Source organism: Ctenopharyngodon idella, chromosome 6 (assembly GCF_019924925.1).
Source record: "Ctenopharyngodon idella isolate HZGC_01 chromosome 6, HZGC01, whole genome shotgun sequence".
Classification (NCBI taxonomy): Eukaryota; Metazoa; Chordata; class Actinopteri; order Cypriniformes; family Xenocyprididae; genus Ctenopharyngodon; species Ctenopharyngodon idella.
This window is the reverse complement of record NC_067225.1, coordinates 13,856,445-13,882,849: the sequence shown is the minus strand read 5'-3', so window position 1 is coordinate 13,882,849 and position 26,405 is coordinate 13,856,445. Positions and strand designations below refer to the sequence as shown.

At 36.4% G+C, this 26,405-nt stretch overlaps 1 protein-coding gene across 5 annotated transcripts in view; it reads right to left on the bottom strand.

The window, feature by feature from the left end:
* The window catches only part of rptor (regulatory associated protein of MTOR, complex 1), a 288,348-nt gene that overhangs the window by 110,950 nt on the left and 150,993 nt on the right, over nt 1–26,405 (bottom strand). For all 5 annotated transcript variants that reach the window (XM_051898086.1, XM_051898081.1, XM_051898084.1 and 2 more), the window contains exons 8-9: nt 12,334–12,393; nt 2,256–2,356 (exon numbers count right to left, since the gene is read on the bottom strand). In XM_051898086.1, coding sequence (XP_051754046.1) covers nt 2,256–2,356; nt 12,334–12,393 — 161 coding nt within the window. The remainder of the gene's footprint in view (nt 1–2,255; nt 2,357–12,333; nt 12,394–26,405) is intronic.

Here is a 26,405-nt window from a genome sequence, read left to right as displayed (position 1 = left end):
AAAAAAGCACATCCATCCATCATAAAAGTAATCAATACGGCTTTATAAACTTTGTAAACTAAAATCACTGGCTTCCGTACGGAGTCGATTCCGGCAGAAGAGTGAACTTTGACCTGACGCATGATGTATTGACGAATCGGAAGCACAGAGGATAGAGCAAAACAAAACCCTGGTCACAAATTAGAAGTCTAAAACAAGAATTTTTAAAGAGAAATGTCAGAGTAATATGTTAGTAGGCTATATACAAATAGTGAATTCTTTATTTATTGTCACTATAATTAACACAACTTTACATATGAGCTAATTAAATAATACTAATTTGGTTAATGACAATGAATGAAAAACTGGTAACACTTTATAATAACACGCTATTAATCATTAGTTAAGCATTAGTAAAGTAAATCATCATTTATAAAGCATTGTCCCTACATTAATATATATTAGTAATCAGTTTATAAAAACAGCTGTAAATGCTTTATTCTTGATTTATAAGCATATCTATAATGTGTTTAATAATTTTATTTTTATACTTTATTAAAGGTGGGATAAGTAGATTTTGAAAAACGCTGTCGGACATTGTTGATATTTGAAATCAACCCAAACAAACCCACTCCTCTCTTCATTGCTCCACCTCCAAAAGTCACTCTCCGATCCTAACCATCCTGCTCCGTGTCCGTCTCGAACCCCGGCTCGATCGCTGCTGGCACGTGAGGCAAGTGCACTAACAATGATGCTAAACACTGCGTTCTCTCGCGGTCGTCAGTGTGCAGTGGTTTACCTGCACAACTCTCACTATCTGGCCACTGTTACACATGCAGTGCAAAAGTGGATGTCTGTTTATCACAGCTGATGTGCAACAAAATGCTTCACGAAAAATAAAGCGCAGATAATGAACGAATGACAAGGAAGCAAAAAAAAAAAAAAATGAACGTACAGTACACAAGAGTAAATACAAACAAGAGAGTTCGTTGTTAGTCGCCAACAGCACAGCAGCTCCAGACAATCATGACACACAAACCCAGTGTTACTCACGTGTGAAGCGGAATCAAAGCTGCCTCCACGTCTGTTTTCAGGACTTCCTGCTTAGCTCTCACTAGCACTGGAAAGCTTTTCTATAATTAACGCGGGTCCTAAAGTGCTTGCCCAGTCATAACCCTTCATTCCAGAGCTCAACCCATTATTCTTTTGAGCTCTTTTGTATTGTCTCATCATCTCTCTTTCTGTCTGCAGTTTTTATTTTATTTTTTCAAATCTCCCTCTTACTTGTTTTGTCTTCTTGACTGTTATAGCTATGCCCCCTATTCCTGATTGGTTATATGTTTGTTGCTGGTGTCGGCCCGACTAATTTCTAAACAGTGTTTTTCAAAATCCTCTTACCGCACCTTTAATGATCAATATAACATTTATAAATTAAGTATTACATTATTTACAAACCAATTATTTAGGAGTTGTCAGTGGTTCATGAGATCATTTAGAAAGTGTAAGTAAATGATTAATAAACTATTTAAATGTACATTTATGCATATTATTTAGACAAATAGTAATAGTTACTCAATGTGTTAATAAATGCTTTATTAACACATTCCTACTGTATTTCCTGATTAATGCAGGTAGTTATAAAACATTTAGTAGTTGTCAGTTAACTATTTTTGTCAGCTCATCTGTAATGCTTTAGTATGGGGAACACATTCACTATTAATTATGACTTTTCCCTCAGCAAATTCCTAATTTACTGCTTATTAACAGTTCGTAAGGTAGTTGTTAAGTTTAGGTACCCCGGTCGGGAAACACTGTTCTAGAGGACAGCAATTTAGACATGTCTTAACACTCAATCTTTTGGAGATGTTTTATTATAATCTTTTAAATGTTATGGGTTTTGTCACAAGACAGTCAGGTAGCAAAAAAGATATTAGTAGGGTAGTGGGACCGGAAAATGACTTAAAAGCCAAACTCGGCCGGGCTTTAACCAGAATCATCCGCATACTTGCAAGTGCCACCACACTATATTCATAGTTATGCTACTTTACCATGTTATACGCATAGGCAACATCTCAGACAGTTTCTGTTATTTTGTGGAACAAGAAAAGTGAGCAGGCAAATCTGGGTTCTGACTGAGCCAAAGTCATTTAACAGATGTTGAATGACCAAAATGAATTTGTCACCCTTGTGGGAGCCCTGAAATATCTGTGCTGTTGATTGACACGAAACTAAAACTTAAGAGATTGTCGAATAGCTGGATTTTTGTCAGAACAAACCTCTTGGCAGGACGTTCCATGCAATTGTGTCAGTAATAGCTGTGAAAATCCAGTTCAGCTCTCCTAATGGTGTCCTTCTGTCATTCAGTCTGCCTGGGATCCTGAGAGAAATGAATAAGAACATACATGAAGCCCAAAAATCATATCAGAATATCAAAATATCAAAATAAACTGAGATGTAATTAAGTACATTTTCATAACTGTTGAACAGCTGAAACTGAATTTGTTTCACAATTTATTATTTTTGCAACATTACCACTGTTAATTTCCTGTTTATTGCTGTTAATCTACTTTGAAACAATCTGTATTGTATTAAGCACTATATAAATAAAAGTGACTTGCCTTGACACAGACTGTATCATGTTTTCTCGATATGCCAATAATCAATAATAAAAAACTATTTTTGCTATGAATCCCTACAGTAAAGGTGGACTGAGGTGTGATGGTGCATAGTAAGAGAGCTGCACAGGACTCAGCTTCCAAAAATGCTGTTGCTAAGCAACCATGACATCCTTTCTACTGTAATTACTGATGGGACATCCCTCCTGTCCTGGTTTAGAATAAGAATGTGTGTGCGTGCTGTGACCAGACATCTCAAACAGCAAAAGTGTTTTCATAAGAGATAAATTAATTAATGAGTGATGGAGAACAAGGAGAAGGCAGAGAGAAAGAAAGAAACACATGTAATAAAAAAAGAACACAGCTAAATCAACAACCCAATTACTGCCTACTGGAGACAAGATAACATCTTAAATCACAAAATTTCTTTCAAAATCGCTACTGGATACAAATCACGGTTGCTCAAAGGAGTAATACTGAAATAACATATCAGACCCCAACATCTCCAAATCAGAGCTGAACATTTTGAGAGAGACAGACAGACAAAGAGACACACACAGACAGAGAGAGAAAAGCAATAAAGCAATAGAACACTGGCAAAATAATTACATTTTAAATGAAGACAGAAAGTGCATTCTGTGACTACTGTCATGATTAGTAACAGATTAGTCACAAACTTTAGCACCTTGAGACAAACTTAAAGAAGACTTATAAAAAAAAATAAAAAATAAAAAAAAATAAAAAAAATTCCTAACTGCTATGCTATATGTTGAACACAAACTAAACACACAAATACTACAGATGACAGTCCCATTTTACACCTAGTATTAAGATGTGTTGTGGTCGTTTGGATCACAAGTAGACTATGAAAACTACGAAAGCAATCTGGTTGAATGGGGTTTCTACTACCTCTGGATGTGGTTGAAAGTGGACAAATGCAAAACTTATTAGATCCAGTTTACACCTGTGTTCAGCATTAGCCACTTGTGATCGAACTGATGAAAAAGAATCTAAGTACCAGGTGCAAACAGGACCATACAGGACCATTGTTTTTTGAGCATTATTTTTACAGTTTGAGCATTGTTTTTACAAAATACATTATATACTGTCAAAATACATTCTTACACACATTTCTGGAGAAAATAATGATATTGATCGAGTCTAATGTCTCTTCATTAGGTAGACTGTATTGTTTAGCCCGCTACCGTCTCAACACCCTTTTAGTGGAGACTGCTACACTTCCACCACCAGGCCAAACTGTTTTCTTTGCTTAACTGTTTCATTCCGTGCCGATCCAGCCCAGCTAGTATGGATATGGTTTCATTTTCCCACTGCGGGGCTGATAACAGAGCTCTTTTGGAAAGTAATATAAATACGTCAGTCATTGCCTTGGTAATGTAAGAGTTTACAGACGATATGAGATGTAAAGAGCAACCGCATTTTAGAGAATGATCAGATATTTCTTTTAATTTTACTAGGGGTGCATCGATACCACTTTTTCCAGTACTAGGCCGATACGGATACTCTCATTTTTGGTACACACCGATACCAATACCTGTATATTCATTGCATTTGCAATTTTTAAATATATTAGGTAGAGAAACCAAAAGAATATGAATCATATTTGTTGGTTTAATTTGTTTAGCCAATATATATTTCCTTCAGTTACTTTCATGCTTAATTATGCCTATTAAAAATGTATTGTATAAGCTTCTGTTACTTGCACTGTTCATTCTATTGCTCTATTTTATTTTTCATTTAATAGCATAGCACATATTTAGAACTGCTTCAGGCAGGGCTAAGGATTTTTCAGGTACAGAATTTAAATAAACTAATCAAATGTCAAATAACACTGCATAGTCTTCACTGTATAAATTAAATATAGATGAATCTTTTTTAAAGTTAGAAAAAAGTCATTCAGTCAAGAGCAGTGAGTGATATCTTTGTTGTTTGATTAAAATTAAAAAACAGCAATTGATTAAGCTGCTGTCCCTTTAATACTGAATTCACAGATCAAATATACTGTTACACATGCATTTTATTTTTCAAATATTTACATTCACTTAAGACAAACTGTTTACCAAAATAGCAATTTTGTGTGTCAGTTCAAGCACAATACGATGTGAAAGAGAAACTCTGAGACGCAGCTCATTATATAAAAATCATGTAACAGTTCCAAAGTTTTTACTTACATATACAATTAAATTTTAAAAGCAAAAAGCTTATTAAAGAAATTGGTACGAGAGAGAGAGAGAGAGAGAGAGAGAGAGATGATGAATCAAAAAACAATTTCCTACTTTCAGTCTGTGACAATAAGAAAACGGATATTCTGGGAGGACAAAAGTCATTGCTCAAAGATTTCAATTCTCACCTTAAGGGGTGAAGGTGATCTTGGTTTTCATTTCAGCAGCAGAGCTGAGGTAACATACCATGGAGAAGAACAGTTAACCATGGCAGGAAACTGATGGGGTACACCCACCTTCTGTATTTCTTTGTTTTACACAGATGTGATGTATCCACAATATAAAGATGATGTAATATATGTGGATGTGTATCCACCTTATTCCTATGCCCCATGACGCTTTGTGCGAATTATGGGTGTAACTTCCATTAAGCTGTAAACAGTCAGTGAAAGGCTTGCTCTATGAACGCAACAATGCGTTCTTTAAAAACTGGGTACAATGAGATGACATTATTCTACTCACCCTTCAACTAATGAACACTGAATGAACATTTAAAAGTGTAAAAGCATTAACAAGGTACTTTCAATAGACCATGAAAAAGCGCAATTCTTTCCAGAGCAGTAACGGACGGGTTAAATAAAACTGTAGTGATATATATTTGTATTATGTAATGTACGTTGCCTTAATAAAAAAATGTCCATGAACGTGATACTATTTCAAAGAAATTTCCATCATTTTTACAGATGATAAATTGTATTTACCTGTGAAAACAAACCTGTAAAGAGACGTGAGGATTTGAGAAGAAAAACGAGAGATTTTTCGTGCATTCCAGTGAATTATTAATGGGATATATCGCAAATTATATCAGGAGAACAGACCACAAATGTGCAGTATATGTTGTCCTTTTTCATACTATTACAATGGAAGGCAAAGGGACAAATGAAATTAATCACGAGGATAGAAAGTAGCAACTAAAAAGAGCTCTTGCCATAGATATTCTACTTATAACATGCCACGTTAAAATACTAAGTGTTATGTTATTCTCATGATGTCTGAAAATAAATCATGAAAGAAAAATTGACAGCTCATTCAGTCAAACTGCTTTATTTGTAGGGCAACCTTATGATTTGAAAACGATTCGTTTCAGTCTTTTTAAATGGAAGTTCCCCAAACCGGAAGTTCCACCCATAATTCAAAACGCAGTAGGCTCATCAGAAATAAGGTGGATAGATTAGAAGCTTTTAGAGAAAAAGATATGCCTTTACAGTTCTATAATAGTATGAATAATGTTTCAGATTTTGGATGATTTTATGGAGTCATTTATGACCTTAATTTGGTCTATCAGATAAGACACATAAAATAAGCAGTGCTGAGGGGCCACATGATTGAAAAACACTGTCAATTCTCAAGTTTTTGCAAATAGCTCTGATTTGTAATCTTCTAATTAAAGTAATTCTGACATGACTGAATGCAAGTCCATGGTCGCGTCAGTCATATCAGACATATTTCACAATCAACTGTAAGTGGTAAATTCCCATAGATAAGGGTGATCTCAACGTAGCACCATGTCCAAACTGCTGAATTTTGTCTCAAGAATAAATAATGTTTAAACTAGAAATGTATCTAGTTTCCCTCTATCAAAAGAATTGCATAAGACATAACTCTCTGAGTACCAAAATCCACTGAAAATGGTTAAGTTGAGGCACATTAACTTGCTATCAAACATGGATTTATAAAAATCTATATTTGAATCAGTTGTAGGGATATTTGGAAGATAGGATTTTGATCATTTTAACAGCTTCTGAAGCTAACAAATAAGCAGTATCGTAACTACACATTACCGCACTGACATCCCTATATCTATGAGATTGAAACATTAGGGCCTTAAAAATGATTCCAAAAGAAGTTTCATAAGAACAAGAATCTAAAACGACATTAAGACATCTTTAACACTTGAATTGAAGACGTGAACATCAGGAAAAATGTTTTTTTTTTTTTTTTTTTTTTTTTTTTCTTCTTCTTTGCACTCAGAGAGGTCTGTTGTATTAAATTGTTTTGATAGAGGAAAACAAGATACATCTAGCTTCAGTGTTATTGTTCTTCAGACATTGTTCTTTAAGCACAATAACTATCAGCTGTTTAAAAAGTTACCTACATTTGGTTCTTGACCATTGAAAATGGGTAAAATTCAACAATTTGGACATGGAGTCACATTGGGGTCCCAATATCTGGGACTGAACTTTGGCTTTCATCACTTTATGCTTGTCTTTCTACGGAAATATTAATAAAATAAAAAATTTGACCTCTGGTTGAGTTGACATGGAATGGCCCTTCATATATTTACATTTATATATATATACATTTTTGTGTGCTTTCTCTCCCTCTCTCTCTCTCTCTCTCTCTCTCTCTCTTATATAGGTCACCAATATTTACCTTATTTTTCAGGTAAGAGCGGGCGCAGCTATTTGTAAATTTAATGTGTCTGGCTTTCGGTGTCATTCGCTTCCAATTATTTTTAGCTGTACAAAACAGATCGTTATGCTGCTTGATACTGCAAACTACCATATTATTTTAATGTATTGTCTTAATTATAAACACTGGTTTGTAGCACAAACAATTTTACAGTTTACTGCACTTTGATATTCTTCTCGTTATTTCCCTATAGCGGCTTATAAATCGGAAGTCACAGAAAACACCTTACTTCCACATTGAAAAATAAGGTGGATAGTGAATAAGTGTACATCAACATAATTTCTAATAATTTCAAAATTAAATAACTAAAGATCACACTTTCATTTGTATTTGTTTTGTAAAAACATACAGTAAAATGAAAGATCTAAATGTAATATTGAATATGTCAGCAGGATGCTGATGGCAGAAAGCAGGTTTAGGAAGGTAGGTTTAGGACAATTTATTTGTATCCTGCTTATGTGACCACTCACAAATATGTGCACAAGAGACAGAAATGTATAAAAAGTATATGTATGTGGGTGCAACCAAAGTCTATTACAGATTCCTGAAAAAGTGACACCTGATAGTGAGAGTCACAGGCATCAGTGTTATGTGTGTGACTGGCAGCAGTGGGCTCTGTCCTCGTGATGAGTGGGTGAGTCAGGCAGCTCATGCTGGGCAGAAGCCTCAAGCAAATGTCATCGCCTCTAACGTGCCACTGACTAACACACTGCTGCTCCCAGATGCCATCTATCACTGCACACACACTTCTCTTAACGACAGCCCCACAGCCAAATTGTACTCTATCCATTCAGCAAACTTACTTTCTTCATTTGTTTCCAATCATGAGTAATGTACCTGGTCTCCAGGAGCGTATGTTTTATGGAGCACAATTTATAGAGTAACTTCTCGCTAGCTGAAGGTATAATTTAGTATCAGTGTGAATCTAGGTAGGCTGTAACTTTCTTGCTTTGACATGGTTCTTTTCAACAGTATGATACATGTACCACTCAAAACAGCACACATACTGGGTTTCACTTCCAATTTCGACCTCTGAGACATTCGTTTCAGTCCCAACCGTGAACACATCTCTCAGAGCGAGACAGCTTGGTAATTGCTTAGCAGCTACCTGACTTCAGTACCTGACCACAGCACATTACATTAAATGCAAAGTAAAATAATCACACTTGTTATACTTAATACTAAATAACAGTTTGTTTTTGAAATCTCATGTGCACTTGCATATAATCAATATATATTGTGCCAAGTTTTAAGTCAATTATGTCTCATAACTGATCACAAAGCCCCAAACTGCATTATGCAGAAATGCAAATGTTTTTCTAGAGCTATAGCAGAACAAGATATTAATGTTGTCACAATACTGGAATTTCTAACTTTGATATGATACCATGAAATGTATCGATATTCGATACCATTTTTGATACCACGGGGAAAAAATATACTGTCATTTAGATATTTTTAATATTATTTCTTTTTTTTTTTTTGTCCATCCATTGAAAGTCTAGGCAATCAATTTCTTCTGAAGAGATCACTTTATATGATGACAGCTTTTAAGCTTTTTTTCATATATAAACGATCAATTACCATTACAATTATCTCACAAATATTTGCTAACTCGATGTACTTGTTTTTTTCATTTTGGGTAACACTTTAGTATAGGGAACATGTATTCACTATTAACTATGACTTCCCTCAATAAATTCCTAATTTACTGCTTATTAATAGTTAGTAAGTTAGTTGTTAAGTTTAGGTATTGGGTAGGATTAAGAATGTAGAATAAGGTCATGCAGAATAAGGCATTAATATGTGCTTAATAATTACTAATAAACAGCCAATATTCTAGTAATATGCATGCTAATAAGCAACTAGTTAAAAGACCCTAAAATGCAGTGTTAACTAATTTTGTTGCAATAGCTTACACATAACACAAGGAAGCTTGATATCAAAGTAGGGTAGGTCTAACAGTACTATTCAAGGGTGTGTTTCCCAAAGCCAACTATGGTCGCAAGTTCCGTCATTACCAATAGAGTTCAATGGAACTTGCAACCAGAGTTGGCTAACGATGCTTTTGGGAAACATACCCCTGGTAAGAAACTGAAATAAGAATCAAAGTAATCAAATTTAAAATTACATTGGATAATTTTCATTGTAAAAATTAAATACAGATTAATCACAAGTTACACAAGTTAATCAGTCAAGAGTAAGTGATTTTCCCTTTGTCTTTTGTTGTTTGATTAACATTAAATCCTGTAGTGCACTTATAATGTTAGTATGATTTTTATATCAAAAATTGTCATAATTTAGAAATAAAAGGCCATTTTCCTGCCCTGTTTTTAGCCCTCTGATTTGAACGCTCTATTTGAAGGGGCATGTCTGCTGTGAGACTTCAGTGTAAACGCCCACTGCTGCGATTGGCTAACAACTTTGATTATGAAATAGCTAAGTATTACATGTTTAACTTTCTCAGATCACTTTTACTATTACAGCTCTCAAGGTTAACTAATCGTGTAAAGTGTTGATTATATTTAATTCTATGGCATTATATTTAGATCGTGGCATGAAATGTTTGAGTGATGTGCATTGTAGCTGATCACAGACATGTCTCGTCATTGCAACTCGATTTCACACACACACTAACTCAAACTAACAAATGCTTTTATAACTAACAGTGCAAACACACTGTAATTGAGAGATTTGTTGATTATTACGGGTGTTTTGGCACTTTGGCGCGAGTCCAGAACTCAGTCACTGATAAACTCACGCTGTTTGATTAACAGCTCCAGTGCGCGCTGTTTGACTGACAGCTCCAGAGGGAGCGTTCTGTGATCGCTTTATATTTATAATTTAATCACAGTTTAAATAACAGATTTGTTAACTGTCGAGTCTGTATTGTAAAAATCTGTTTGCAAAGCCTGCTCCAAAATTGCGACTGATTTACCAAAGAATCCACAGTGAAATGTAACGCATAAAAATAAATAATGCTCAACTCAGACATTTACATAGTTAAAAGTTAGTTGACCTTTAAATAGCTCCAGAAAACATCAAAACAGCTATCAATTATGCAGAAAAGAGTCAGTATCAGATGCATGTGGGCATTTGTCAACTGAAAGTGCTTTGCCTATTGTCGCCCTGCTGCTTGCAGCTCAATGATTAAAAGAGAATGCTCTGTTAATGTTGTTAATGCTCATACTCTACTGTACACTTTCCGTTAGGACACAAAAGTCAGTCTTTCAGAAAATGGAACTGCACTCCTTTACAGAAGTGTTGTCTTTGAAACGATATGTTTTGTGAAAAGCACTATACAATTAAACGCGAACTGCATTAAATCTGTCTTCAGATAACTGTGTGGTTGTGCATGTTTATGTGGGGTGATTTTGAGTGTCAGAAAAGGGGTGTGAACAGGAAGCCCAGCAAGGGGCCATAAATTTATAGGGGAAATAATTTTCAGGTGAAAAGTAATACAAGTAATAATGTACATTCAACCCGGGCATTTCATCTGTGCAGGTCACACACACACACACACACACACACACACACACACACACACACACACACACACACACACACAGTCATGATCAACTATATCCATTAAAAAATAAAAAATAAATAATATATTTTAAAAATTTCACAAATTTCATTTGAGACCCCAAAGCTGCACCACTGTGATGGCATAGCTGTGATGAGTTTCATTCTTTGTCTCTATTATTTACAACAAAGTCCTTTCTTGTGCTAACTGCAAAGTCTCCTGGGAAGAATGCAGAGGGAAGCGGACTAAGATATGACCAAGCAGCTAAGACACTAATAGAAAAGTTATGATTATTACATAATAATTACATGAGCGTTCTTAACAAGGATGCATATACTATTCTGTAAAACCTTTTTACTTTTACTAAGACACTTTGCATACAGATAAATGGCAGGATAATATAAAGCTACCATTATAAAACCCACAGCAAACAGAACACCAGACTGTGGGGAGTGCTGTTATAATGCAATCTTGGGAAATAACTAGCATTAGACCCTATGGAAAGAAAGTGTGGATCAAAAAAACCCTGGTCCTGTGTGAGAGGAAGTCTGCTGTAGGACAACGTCATGCACATGAGGTCAGACTTGTCATCAAACAGGCACTTGACATAAATGGGGATTTTATTTTTATTTTATTTTTTTCATTTGTACTTTTCATTGTCTTAACTCTGGTTGTTGTGGGAAAAGTTTGTGATCTCTGAAAGAGATTGCAAGCTTATCTGAGTTTACAGACGAAATGGAGAAAGAGGAAGCAGAGGGGTTAGAGCTGTCATGATCTCATCAAGTGCTTTTCATCTGCAGAATGCTCAAAGAACTGCCTTTCTTCCTCCATCCAATCCCATCATGCCTCAGGGGTCCCAGAGCTCTTATACAGGAAAAAGTTCTAAAAATGAACTTAAAGGTTGCAAAAGCCAACTTCAGATCAATGAAAAAGTTCTGTTTAGAACAATTTAGTTTTCTTTAGTCTTTTATAAATGAATCTAAATACAATTTCTAAATAGTTTCAACAGAGCTCATTAGTTTGTTTATTCACTGTAAAGTTGTTGCAGCTAGAAAACAGAATCATAGAATTCATAAGAAGAACCAACAAGTAGACGAAACCAAACATATTAGGATTAAAACAAGCATAAGTTGAGTTGTTTAAGTGCAGCCTGGGATGCATGATAGAACTGCATGGAATTCGTAATATAACAACAGAAATGCTGAATTATATAAAAAAGTATAATTAAAACCATAATAATTACAGGGTTTCCACAGCTTTTGATCTAAGATGTCCATGGCTTTTATCAGCTATGCATGATTACTAGATAAGAATCATTGTTATTGCACTCCAAAGAGCAATTTCTAGTGATTAACTTTTGATTTAAGCGGAAGTAGAAAAATGCATATTCACTATATAAATTTCTTAATTTTCATGGCTTTTTCAGGTTTCTCTGCCATTTCCAGAGAACAAAAGATAATGGAGAAAATACAAAAAAGCAAACCGAGAACAACAAGAGAGACGAAAAAGACTAGAAAAGGCAGACAGCCAAATGAAATAAAATAAAAGAAATACTTACTTCTCAATCAAGTCCAAGGTCACTCCTGGCACCAGCTTTGCACTCTTCTGCATACAGAACCTTAGAGGGAAAAAAAAAGGAAACTCTGTGAGAGAAGACATGTCATACACAGACACTTCTTTTTAACTTCTGCCTCATTCGATTTCACCCACAGTCAAGATGGTTTATACATACTGATTTGTGATTACTCAAACCAGGCTTGAAATCTTAGCACTGACCTCTCTCTAAACCAAGCCTAGAATCTTTCATACATCTCCACACACAGACATACATAAAACACAATTACAGTAATCAACAGAACTAACCCTGTAAGTTAATAGAAGCTTTATTTATTTATCTCTCTCTCTCTCTCTCTCTCTCTCTCTCTCTCTCTCTCTCTCTCTCTCTCTCACACACACACACACACACACACACACACACACAGAGCGAGAGCGAAAGCAAAAAAGCTTACCAGCAGTATAAAAGCACCAGCCTTACAGTAGCAAAATCCAAAACATGCAGATATATTTATTTAAAAAAAATATATATATATATATATATATATAAAAAAAAAAATAATTACAAAACATTAGGACACACTGAAATGTGTCTTCAAAACATAATTATCTTAAACAATATAAGTAACTTTCTGTTAGGAAAAGTCATCCAGTGGGAGAGAAAGTACATCAGGATAGGGTTATTTGTGCGAGTGTGTTTGTAGGAACTGTGAGAAGTGTCTTCTGATACTTCTCAAGCTTCATTACAAATAAAATACTTTTTCCTGTTAAGAGGAGGAGCTAATCTGTCCAGATCACAAGATAAGCAGTTAGCAGGATTTCCTTATAGTAATTCATGGGTTCCGTGATCTATCAAAGTCAGAATCTGGAGAGAATACTCTAAGATCTCTATGAAAAATCGTGAGGATAAACACAATGGATAGCAGCACAACTTCAAAACAGTACAACCAGTTGACTCAAATATTTCTTAAAGTACATTGAACTTAATAGAAAAAAAAAAAAAAAGTTATGTGAACTCAACTGATTATATTAAGTAGAACTCAAATGGAATGAGTTACAGCAGATTTCTAGCATGCTTTGCTTCCGAATGTTAAAGAAGAGAAAATGTTAAAATCAAGTGCTATTTTACGTGTTTTTTATCAAGAGTAATATAGGGGGTGATCTGTAAGTGTTTAATGTTCTGTTATGTTGGAATTTAAAAGGGTTTCTGGTATGTCTTGAGTTTTGGGGGTTACCGCTGTACTGGAGAGTATGCCTGTGGTTAGGTTGAAGATTCTCCAAATAACATTAAGACTAGGCCTATACAGTATGTTGCTTTATTTAAAAAGCAATGGCTGCGCACACTGCAGCACAGTGATATTCTATGGTACAGTAATTACTTTATAGTATATGCGAAGGTGCTTGTGCTATTGGTTACTATAGCAGTTAACAGTAAAAGAGGTAAGAGGCAATTTAAAGATTCTGATTTTAATGGATTAATGATAATGCATATTAAGTTTCAGCTACACAAAGTACTTAAGTGGAATTATAGTTCAATTTTAAAATTGAATAGTATGTGGATTCAAATGGAATACGACTCAGTTAAGATCATTTTAGGCAAAATATACATGACATGGTCTGAAGATGATAGGATTCAATTTTGGCGAAAATTGGATCAACGGTCTAGGAGTAGTTCTAAAAAGTATGATTTTAAAGAAAATCAAAATGGCGGACAGGAAGTTTGGCTGACTATGGCAACACTGTCATCAACAGTGCGAGCCAGGGCTTTCAGCGGGCCAGGCTAGGCTAATAGCACCGGACTTGTAGCACCGAGCCCAAAATCACGCTGCATTTCCACCGTCGGGCCAGAAGCTCCGCAGCGCTTCACTAAAACCTGCCCGTAACACGCCCGTAACAACGTCACACAAACCCCTCATTTCACAAACAGATGGAAGTTTTATCAGAAAAATAATCAGAAAGAAATCACTGGAAACTAGCGAGATCGTAAAGTGAACGTGATAAAAGCAGGCGTTTTTTGGCATTTTGTTGTTTACTTAAAGATTTAAAAACCCAAGCATCGCTGTTTTACCAAACAGATTGATCATAATGAATTAATTTGTGTCAAGATTAAACATTAGTCACAGAAATAAAGTGGTATTTTCTGTTATTTCACAAAAGAAAGAGGACACGCGTACTTATTCAGTCGCGTCTGTTTCTGTTTATTTGTAGTCATGGGACAGTATGTTTACATCACATTTACAAAGAATGATAATTTCTACACATTTTCCACCAAAAATACGACCTGAGGAGCTTTAGCACTCTCTCCAGTGACAGTCCCAACAGTTAACGTTATATTTTCAGTCTGAGAAACAGAGGAATCCCGAAAAACTGGAGTTGCTTTATTTTATGAAATATGCGGAGCTAAATATGGATATCAGACAGTCCGTTAAGAGATGAGACGTGCTGACAGATAAAATAAATACATGATTGTGATAGCCTACATGTATGATTTGTCGGATTTCTTCAAGCCGTCGTATTTACCATGTTTACTATGGTAATAGCGCGCATAGTCTTGGTGATCAGAATCCACATCGGATTACAAACAGAAGTTATTTCAAACACTTGCTGCTGTCTGAAAGTGAGTTTTGAGCTAAAATGTTTTTAAAAGTCTTTAATGCTGATGTTAGCTGGTCACCTACATGTAATCAACCATGGCGCCTCCGTCTCCACACACAGATTAACTCTGCCTTTGTTCGTTACCACTCCCTCAAGCCCGAGCTGGCCCGCTTTGGACCAAGGTATTCGGCGGGCCAAAAAACCCAGGCCGTTGGCCCCGAGTAAGCCCCAACGAGGCACGATCAAGCCCCGGAAGTGACAGTGGAAACACGACTGGCCCTGGCACGCACTAGCACGCCCGCTTTAGGCCCGACAGTGGAAAAGCGGCTAATGTTCTCAGCATGACCCACGGAATCTATTAAAAGGGAACCCCTGGTGTTAAGACTTCCATGGCTTAATATAATGTAAATGATGTCTCTTACTGAAATATGTAGTAGAAAACCCATGATAGATTTCCGTTATTTAAAAAATCCATGACATATTTGGACAATGGGTGGCGCCATTTTGTTTGCGTTCTACAGGTGCTGGTCATATAATTAGAATATCATCAAAAAGTTGATTTATTTCACTAATTCCATTCAAAAAGTTAAACTTGTATATTATATTCATTCATTACACACAGACTGATATATTTCAAATGTTTATTTCTTTTAATTTTGATGATTATAACTGACAACTAAGGAAAATCCCAAATTCAGTATCTCAGAAAATTAGAATATTACTTAAGACCAATACAAAGAAAGGATTTTTAGAAATATTGGCCAACTGAAAAGTATGAACATGAAAAGTATGAGCATGTACAGCACTCAATACTTAGTTGGGCCTCCTTTTGCCTGAATTACTGCAGCAATGCGACGTGGCATGGAGTCGATCAGTCTGTGGCACTGCTCAGGGGTTATAAGAACCCAGGTTGCTCTGATAGTGGCCTTCAGCTCTTCTGCATTGTTGGGTCTGGCATATCGCATCTTCCTCTTCACAATACCCCATAGATTTTCTATGGGGTTAAGGTCAGGCGAGTTTGCTGGCCAATTAAGAACAAGGATACCATGGTCCTTAAACCAGGTACTGGTAGCTTTAGCACTGTGTGCAGGTGCCAAGTCCTGTTGGAAAATGAAATCTGCATCTCCATAAAGTTGGTCAGCAGCAGGAAGCATGAAGTGCTCTGAAACTTCCTGGTATATGGCTGCGTTGACCTTGGACCTCAGAAAACACAGTGGACCAACACCAGCAGATGACATGGCACCCCAAACCATCACTGACTGTGGAAACTTTACACTGGACCTCAAGCAACGTGGATTGTGTGCCTCTCCTCTCTTCCTCCAGACTCTGGGACCCTGATTTCCAAAGGAAATGCAAAATTTACTTTCATCAGAGAACATAACTTTGGACCACTCAGCAGCATTCCAGTCCTTTTTGTCTTTAGCCCAGGCGAGACGCTTCTGACTCTGTCTGTTGTTCAAGAGTGGCTTGACACAAGGAATGCGACAGCTGAAACCCATGTCTTGCATACGTCTATGCGTAGTGGTTCGTGAAGCACTGACTCCAGCTGCAGTCCACTCTTTGTGAATCTCCCCCACATTTTTGAATGGGTTTTGTTTCACAATCCTCTCCAGGGTGCGGTTATCCCTATTGCTTGTACACTTTTTTCTACCACATCTTTTCCTTCCCTTCGCCTCTCTATTAATGTGCTTGGACACAGAGCTCTGTGAACAGCCAGCCTCTTTTGCAATGACCTTTTGTGTCTTGCCCTCCTTGTGCAAGGTGTCAATGGTCATCTTTTGGACAACTGTCAAGTCAGCAGTCTTCCCCATGATTGTGTAGCCTACAGAACTAGACTGAGAGACCATTTAAAGGCCTTTGCAGGTGTTTTGAGTTAATTAGCTGATTAGAGTGTGGCACCAGGTGTCTTCAATATTGAACCTTTTCACAATATTCTAATTTTCTGAGATACTGAATTTGGGATTTTCCTTAGTTGTCAGTTATAATCATCAAAATTAAAAGAAATAAACATTTGAAATATATCAGTCTGTGTGTAATGAATGAATATAATATACAAGTTTCACTTTTTGAATGGAATTAGTGAAATAAATCAACTTTTTGATGATATTCTAATTATATGACCAGCACCTGTATGTCGGTGATGTCAAATGGTTGTACTCACTGCTCTACTGACACTGTCCTATTGCTATTTTTAATGCAACACAACTCAGAATATAATATACGATGCCACATTGTGCAGCTTTTGGTTGTAATTTTCAGTCGATGAGCCACAAGAGAAGTGATGTAATTCTTTACTGCTTTACTAGCGATAAGAGGAGAAAAGAATAGGAAGTTGTGCAGAATGTGGACAAATAAAACTTCCTAACTGCGTCTTTTTTCTCGTCACTTTAGCCCTGATGCCTTTGAGGCTTTTTATCTGTATGTTTTGGTGCAACGGTAATTTAGTAACGCATACATGTCTTAATATCCATGGGGTTCCTTTTAAAACACGATCAGCCTTTTCAATTTGAGCCAGAGTGCAAAATTAGTAAGGATGAAAACATCGAAGCTGTAATGTCTCTGTGGCTATTCGAACTACTGATGTATGATTGACGTATTAAAATCACCTGATCACCTGAATGCATCAAACGTGCTGAGAAGACGCTACTATTTTATGCGATCACAGATATCTCGTGCATCACAGCGCACGCAAGCTTTGAGGCAGTCTGTCTCAATCGAGATGTGTTATAGGCTTACCTTTGTCAGTCTCCACGACAGGCACAGCATTTGGTTAAAGCATAAACTTATAACCATCGGCAACTCTAAGCTCTTTTAGCTGTGATCTACTAAAAGCCTCAAAGGCACCAGGGCTTGTGAAGAGAACAAAAACGTGGATCTTTAGGAAGTTTTATTTGTCCACATTCTTCACAACTTCCTATTCTTTTCTCCTCTTGTCGCTAGTAAAGCAGTAAATACTATCACTTCTCTTGTGGCTCATCGACTGAAAATTACAACCAAAAGCTGCACAATGTGGCATCGTATATTATATTCAGAGTTCTGTTGCTTTAAAAATAGCAATATGACAGTGTCAGTAGAGCAGTGAGTGCAACCATTTGACGTCATCGACATAGAGCGCACAGATGGCGCTGCCCTTGGTCCAAATTGGTCCAAATATTTCATGGATTTTTTAAATAACGTAAATCTTTCATGGGTTTTCAACTACATATTTCAGTAAGATACATCATTTATGTTATATTAAGCCATACAAGTCTGAACACCAGGGGTTCCCTTTAAGACCAGTCTCATTATAATAGGCCACATTTACAGTGGGTACGGAAAGTATTCAGACCCCCTTAAATTTTTCACTCTTTGTTATATTGCAGCCATTTGCTAAAATCATTTAAGTTCATTTTTTTTCCCTCATTAATGTATACACAGCACCCCATATTGACAGAAAAACACAGAATTGTTGACATTTTTGCAGATTTATTGAAAAAGAAAAACTGAAATATCACATGGTCCTAAGTATTCAGACCCTTTGCTGTGACACTCATATATTTAACTCAGGTGCTGTCCATTTCTTCTGATCATCCTTGAGATGGTTCTACACCTTCATTTGAGTCCAGCTGTGTTTGATTATACTGATTGGACTTGATTAGGAAAGCCACACACCTGTCTATATAAGACCTTACAGCTCACAGTGCATGTCAGAGCAAATGAGAATCATGAGGTCAAAGGAACTGCCTGAAGAGCTCAGAGACAGAATTGTGGCAAGGCACAGATCTGGCCAAGGTTACAAAAAAATTTCTGCTGCACTTAAGGTTCCTAAGAGCACAGTGGCCTCCATAATCCTTAAATGGAAGATGTTTGGGACGACCAGAACCCATGGAGGACTCCAAGATGGTGAGAAATAAGATTCTCTGGTCTGATGAGACCAAGATAGAACTTTTTGGCCTTAATTCTAAGCGGTATGTGTGGAGAAAACCAGGCACTGCTCATCACATGTCCAATACAGTCCCAACAGTGAAGCATGGTGGTGGCAGCATCATGCTGTGGGGGTGCTTTTCAGCTGCAGGGACAGGACGACTGGTTGCAATCGAGGGAAAGATGAATGCGGCCAAGTACAGGGATATCCTGAACGAAAACCTTCTCCAGAGTGCTCAGGACCTCAGACTGGGCCGAAGGTTTACCTTCCAACAAGACAATGACCCTAAGCACACAGCTAAAATAACGAAGGAGTGGCTTCACAACAACTCCGTGACTGTTCTTGAATGGCCCAGCCAGAGCCCTGACTTAAACCCAATTGAGCATCTCTGGAGAGACCTAAAAATGGCTGTCCACCAACGTTTACCATCCAACCTGACAGAACTGGAGAGGATCTGCAAGGAGGAATGGCAGAGGATCCCCAAATCCAGGTGTGAAAAACTTGTTGCATCTTTCCCAAAAAGACTCATGGCTGTATTAGATCAAAAGGGTGCTTCTACTAAATACTGAGCAAAGGGTCTGAATACTTAGGACCGTGTGATATTTCAGTTTTTCTTTTTTAATAAATCTGCAAAAATGTCAACAATTCAGTGTTTTTCTGTCAATATGGGGTGCTGTGTGTACATTAATGAGGAAAAAAAATGAACTTAAATGATTTTAGCAAATGGCTGCAATATAACAAAGAGTGAAAAATGTAAGGGGGTCTGAATACTTTCCGTACCCACTGTATATAAAGGTATTAGCATTTTTTAAAATTTCATTATAACATTTGACCACAAGGTGTCTCAAAACCTTTTGAGTACAGAGCATGGTGCCAATGGCACATACTTTGTTTTGTAATGGTACATCAATGCATTCATAAAATATAGCATTTTATATCATAATACTGTATTGTAGTTAATGGCGATTTCATGTTTTGTTCAATTATAGCGCCACCAACAGGCACAATCCCACCACTTTTTTATGTGTCCTCAGAGTGAGCCAGCCCATACATGTGTGTCAAATTTGGTGAAATTATCTCATTTCCTTTCAGAGTTATAGACTATATATATATATATATATATATATATAGTTATAGTTATAGACATATATCTTATATATGTATAAGAACATAAAAAATGACCCATTGGCGACTTAATTTGATTTTTTTGCCACTTCATATCAAAATTTTGACATTTGGGCATTAGCGTTTAGTTAACCAGCGTGTTTCCTACGCTGGTTTCGTCTCAGTCGGACCAACGGTTTTGAAGATATTTGCAAAAGTTTTTTAAGCGCTAAATCACCACGTTGCACAAACCATAAGGCTAAACCTAGCATGTTTGGTATTGTTGGACTCGGCAATGATTCAGGAGTCTAAGGCCACGTCCACACAGAGACGCTTTTCTGTGTATACGCACAAATTTTGTATCAGATAGGCGTTTCGTCCACACGGATCCGGCGTTTTCGGAAGGTGAAACCACTATGTTTTGAAACCGGGTCCCAGAGTGGATAAATCTGAGAACGCCGCCTTTGTGTTTTTGTGTGTACAGCCAATCCATATATTTTGTGAAATGATGATGTCATCACCCCACGTGACGACCCTAGTCAGTCACCGCTAACAGCACAAAACAGCAACAACAACAATAACGTACTACATGCTTGTGTTCGTGCTGCAAAAGCTACCGCGCCTAAAGCTTTATTAAAATAAAGCTTTATTTCTAAGCTTTACTAAAGTTGTATACACCGCACAAGGTTTATGCGCATACTTCTTTATTATTTCTTTATTATTATTTATGCGCACAAGTCTTATTCTTTGTTTTTAGTGTATCTCTATTGCAGAATTACAGCGCTACATACTGATCTGGCATGTATACTACATTGTTTTGAGTTGTTTCAGTGGTTTCGTGTGTACGCAGATATTTCTTGAGACGAGAAAAAAAAAAAAAAGATCGGATAGGGTAAGCTCTGGCTTCGTGTGGATGTAGCCTAAGGAGATGACTCCCGTAAAAAGTCGACCACAAAGTTGACTCCCGTGAAAAGTTATAAACATTTGGATATTTTATTTTACCACTAGGTGGCGCTGGTCCAAAACTTCACAGGCTCCTTCAGAGCATCGCGTTGATGAGCCAACAATGGACTATATGCACGGAGCGTTCTTTAGAACTGCCGCAATAATATAAGCCAGCTCGAAAACTTCCGGTGAGATGTCATTTGCTGGTGTGTTGAGCATCAGTAGTGTAATACTTAGTTTATAATCAGAATATAGTCACTTAAATAGTCAGGCATAGCATTAATTTAGTTATTCAAAAGTAAGACAGCATAAAAAATAAATAAATAAAGACATACCTCAGTGTTCCTCCTCTGCTAAATTCAATTTGACCATCAGTTTTTACACTTTCGTGTGAAAAAAGCGTCAAAAATTAAATATTTATTGTGCACTTTAGTTTGATTCATTGAATAAAAAGTGAGTTTTCACAAGTGTGCCGAAATCATTGATCTTGCGCTGCAATGACTGACAGTGCTGTGATTATAAAGGGAAAGCGCAGTGCTCGCTCTCTGTGTAATTCATTCACAAGAAAAGTTATTGTTTTTCATAAGATTTTGTGAGTACTTCATTCTTCACTAATTAAATGTTCCCAATTAGCAGATGATACAGCAATTTTTCTGAAAGACATAAAATAATTAACATTGACTCTTGAGTGTCTTAATGAGTTCTATTTAGTATCAGGGTTGTCTATAAATATTAAAAAATATGAATTATTTGCATTAAAAGAAAGACCCAGTAACTCATCAGAATTATGTGGCATTCCAATTAAATACCATTTTTCTTATTTAGGAATTAAGATATGCAATGACCAAAAAAAAAAAGGGTAAATCTTAATTATACCCCATTAATTAATAAAACTCAAAAGAAATTCAACATTTGGCTAATAAAAGACTTATCTTTAAATGGGAGAGTTTTATTATCAAAATTTGAAGGGTTATCTAGACTAGTTTATATTGCAATGGCCATCGATGTTCCAAAACGTATCATTAATCAGATAAATAAAAATATATATAATCTTGTTTGGAAAAATAAACATCATTATTTGAATAAAAAAACCAAGGTTAACAAGGTTAACCAAGGTGGGCTTAATGTACTTGATTTTGAAATATCTAAAATTACATATTAATACATTAAATTACATATTAATTAATACATAATACAATGCATCTGGAAAGTACGGAAGCCCTGAACCGCATGGTGAAAAAAAAAAAAAACTTGGTGGGGAGAAAAAAAAAAAAAAAAACTTATCTCGTTATTTCAAGATACTAAGTCGTTATAACGACATAATATCTCGTTATTTCAAGATATTAAGTCGTTATTTCAACATAATAAGTCGTTATAACGACATAATATCTCGTTATTTCAAGATATTAAGTCGTTATAACAACATAATATCTCGTTATTTAAAGATATTAAGTCGTTATTTCAACATAAGTCGTTATAACGACATAATATCTCGTTATTTCAACATAAGTCGTTATAACGACATAATATCTTGTTATTTCAACATAATAAGTCGTTATAACGACATAAGTCGTTATAACGACATAATATCTCGTTATTTCAACATAATAAGTCGTTATAAAGACATAATATCTCGTTATTTCAACATAATAACTCTTTATTGTCTATCAAGTATGATAAAGGAGGAAAGCACATCAACGTCTTCAGTGGCGCAGCGCTTATGTATTGGATTGCAATTCAAGCTTTTAATGCGATCGCCTCGGTTTCGAATCCGCCTTTTGCCGAGTTCGCTCTTCTCTAGTTACACTTCACATATCAAAAAAGGCATTTATTTTCAGGGGCCAAAAATGTTTTTATTCCGGGCTTGCAAACAAACTGCTTTGTAATAATTTCCCAAAATTTCATCTGTGTATTTACGAAGTATGTAAACAGGACTTTAACACGCTGAATACGGACACAAAGAGAACAGACCCGCCAGCAGAGGAAATACTGTACCATGCACAAGCTCACTGTTCGCGAAAAATAGGGAGAATAATATAAATATTACAGTGGGATTGATATGAATGTATCTCTGGAAGGAACTGTATTAATAAAACTTTTGATGGCTTTTCCTTTTATCTCCATATAAAGTAGTAGTATTAGCCTATATTTATCGAAAAGCGCTGCTGTGTGTATAGCGGTAACCATGGAAACGCTATATCACTGCTGTTCCATTTTCATTCAGTCCGCCTGCTGATTTTGTTTTAGCATAATTTCACAAAGCTAAAGTCAGACCAGACCTAGTTTTTGCTGTTAATCTTGAAATTATTCAGTAATTTAAATTAAAAACAACTGCTCATGCTCATGTGCATAACATCGTTGTTGGGATTATGATAAAAATGCCTCTAATATCTAAATGCCAGTGTTTGCCTCTAATATCAAAGAGCTATACATATTTGTTTAAGGCCAGATTGGCCTGTGAAAAAATAAACAACAAATAAATTTGCTTTAAAAAAATCTGCAACAAGTATCAGAATCAGACGATTTGCTTCTTATAAAAATTGAAATTGGCCATGAAAAATCAAAATAAAAAATGCTAATAAAAAATCATAAAAAAAAAAATAGTCTTTTCGCTGTAAAAAAAAAAAAACAGTTTTCTTACAAATTAATTTGTTGTTCATATGTTTAATATTAATGCAACTATCAGCGCACTAAGGTTATTATAAGAAGAAGCTAATTCGGCCCGCATATGGTTAATTTATTTCCAGTCCGGCCCTCAAACTAAAATGAGTTTGACACCCCTAATGTAGATGCTATTTACACTAAGTGAAAATACCGATACATCCTATTTATACTAAGTGACAATAGCAACATTTTCACGATATGCTATTTATACTAGATGAAAATAGCGATATATTGACACCATGTAAAAGTAGCCTATCAGTTCTTTGCAAGAAGTATAAATAGTATTTAGATGCTGTAGGCTACATTGTATTGGCAGATATTATTTGTACCCCAGTATTTTTGTACAGGATGCAATAATGTCATAGAGTGTGATTATATTGATTAAAATTATTAAATGGATGCTGCCTTATTGGGAGAATAAAACCCCTCCACTACTCAATGAACACTTTTAAAATGGTTAAACTCTTGTTCACATTTTATTTCCACTTTTTGAACATGATTTTCATTTTATTGAAAATGTATATGATGAGAAAATAGGAGTGAGCTCTATTATTGGGTGAGCTCGGCAAAATGCTGATTCGACCCCGCAGCGATCGCTGTAAAAGCCAAAATCTGAAACCCTTCATGCTATTGTTGCACCACTGCATACATTGAATTACATCTGTCCCTTTTTAAACTTGAGTGGCCCATCCAAACATTGGAGCTAAAGAGTGTTTGTCAACAAGGGACGCTATTTGCACTTATTGTAAATAGACACTCCGTTATAGGCTTCTGAAAAGTTAACAGATAAGCAAAACTATGAAGCTGGCTGAAAGAGCAATACTGGCAATTAGCACAAAACTCTATAGCTAGCCTATGTAATTGCTAAATAAATTAATTATTAGGCCACGTATTAGAAGTATGGATTAGTAGAAAAGTATGAATTAGTATAATATCCAGTGTTATGAAAACTACATAGAATAAACGCCTATAGAGTATTTATGAGAATTTATGGGCTACACAAATTTAACCTCAATAAAGGTTAGCCTGGGATGAATGCAAATTCCAATGATAACCCTCTGGGATTTTGGAGCACCAACTTGTAACAGTAGGTCAACATAACTATTGCGTTCTTTAATTGATTCCCTGTCTTATTCTGCCCTCTAGTGGCTATTATCGAACGAGAACATGCTGCTAACGCTGCCCAATAAATACTTTTAATGTTATTAAACACTCGTTAGGCAGGTTATTTGCACTTTTAGAACATTGTTTTCCTTTTTATTGAAAATAAATGCCTTTTTTGATATGTGAAGTGTAACTAGAGAAGAGCGAACTCTGCAAAAGGTGGATTCGAAACCATGGCGATCGCAGTAAAAGCTTGAATTGCGATCCAATACATAAGCGCTGCGCCAGTGAAGACGTTGATGTGCTTTCCTCCTTTATCATACTTGATAAAGAGTTATTATGTTGAAATAACGACTTAATATCTTGAAATAACGAGATATTATGTCGTTATAATGACTTCTTATGTTGAAATAACGAGATATTATGTCGTTATAATGACTTAATATCTTGAAATAACGAGAGAAGTTTTTTTTTTTTTTTTTTTTTTTTCTCCCCACCAAGTTTTTTTTTTTCACCATGCGGTTCAGGGCTTCCGTAGGAAAGTATTCACAGCGCTTCACTTTTTCCACATTTTGTTATGTTACAGCCTTATTCCAAAAGGGATTAAATTCAAAATCCCTTTTGGGGATTTTTTTGTTTAAAATCTTTACACATTTATTAAAAATAAAAAACGAAAAAAATCAAATGTACATAAGTATTCATAGCCTTTGCCATGACACACAAAATTGAGCTCAGGTGCATCCTGTTTCCACTGATAATCCTTGAGATGTTTCTACAACTTGATTGGAGTCCACCGATGGTAAATTTAGTTGATTGGACATTATTTGGAAAGGCACACACCTGTCTATATAAAGGTCCCACAGTTAACAGTGCATGTCAGAGCACAAACCAAGCCATGAAGTCCAAGGAATTGTCTGTAGACCTCCGAGACAGGATAGTATCGAGGCACAGATATGGGGAAGGGTACGGAAAAATTTCTGCAGCATTGAAGGTCCCAATGAGCAAAGTGGCCTCCATCATCCGTAAATGGAAGAAGTTTGAAACCATTAGGACTCTTCCTAGAGCGGGCCGCCCGGCCAAACTGAGTGATCGGGGGAGAAGGGCCTTAGTCAGAGAGGTGACCAAGAACCCGATGGTCACTTTGACAGAGCTCCAGCGTTTCTCTGTGGAGACAGGAGAACCTTCCACAAGAAAAACCATCTCTGCAGCACTCCACCAATCAGGCCTGTATGGTAGAGTGGCCAGATGGAAGACACTCCTCAGTAAAAGGCACATGACAGCCTGCCTGGAGTTTGCCAAAAGGCACCTGAAGGACTCTCAGACCATGAGAAACAAAATTCTCTGGTCTGATGAAACAAACATTGAACTCTTTGGCCTGAATATCAAGCGTCATGTCTGGAGGAAACCAGGCACCGCTCATCACCTGGCCAATACCATCCCTACAGTGAAGCATGGTGGTGGCAGCATCATGCTGTGGGGATGTTATTCAGCGGCAGGAACTGGGAGACTAATCAGGATCGAGGGAAAGATGAATGCAGCAATGTACAGAGACATCCTTGACAAAAACCTGCTCCAGAGCGCTCTGGACCTCAGACTGGGGCGAAGGTTCATCTTCCAACAGGACAGTGACCCAAAGCACATAGCCAAGATAACAAAGGAGTGGCTACGGGACAACTCTGTAAATGTCCTTGAGTGGCCCAGCCAGAGCCCAGACTTAAACCCAATTGAACATCTCTGGAGAGATCTGAAAATGGCTGTGC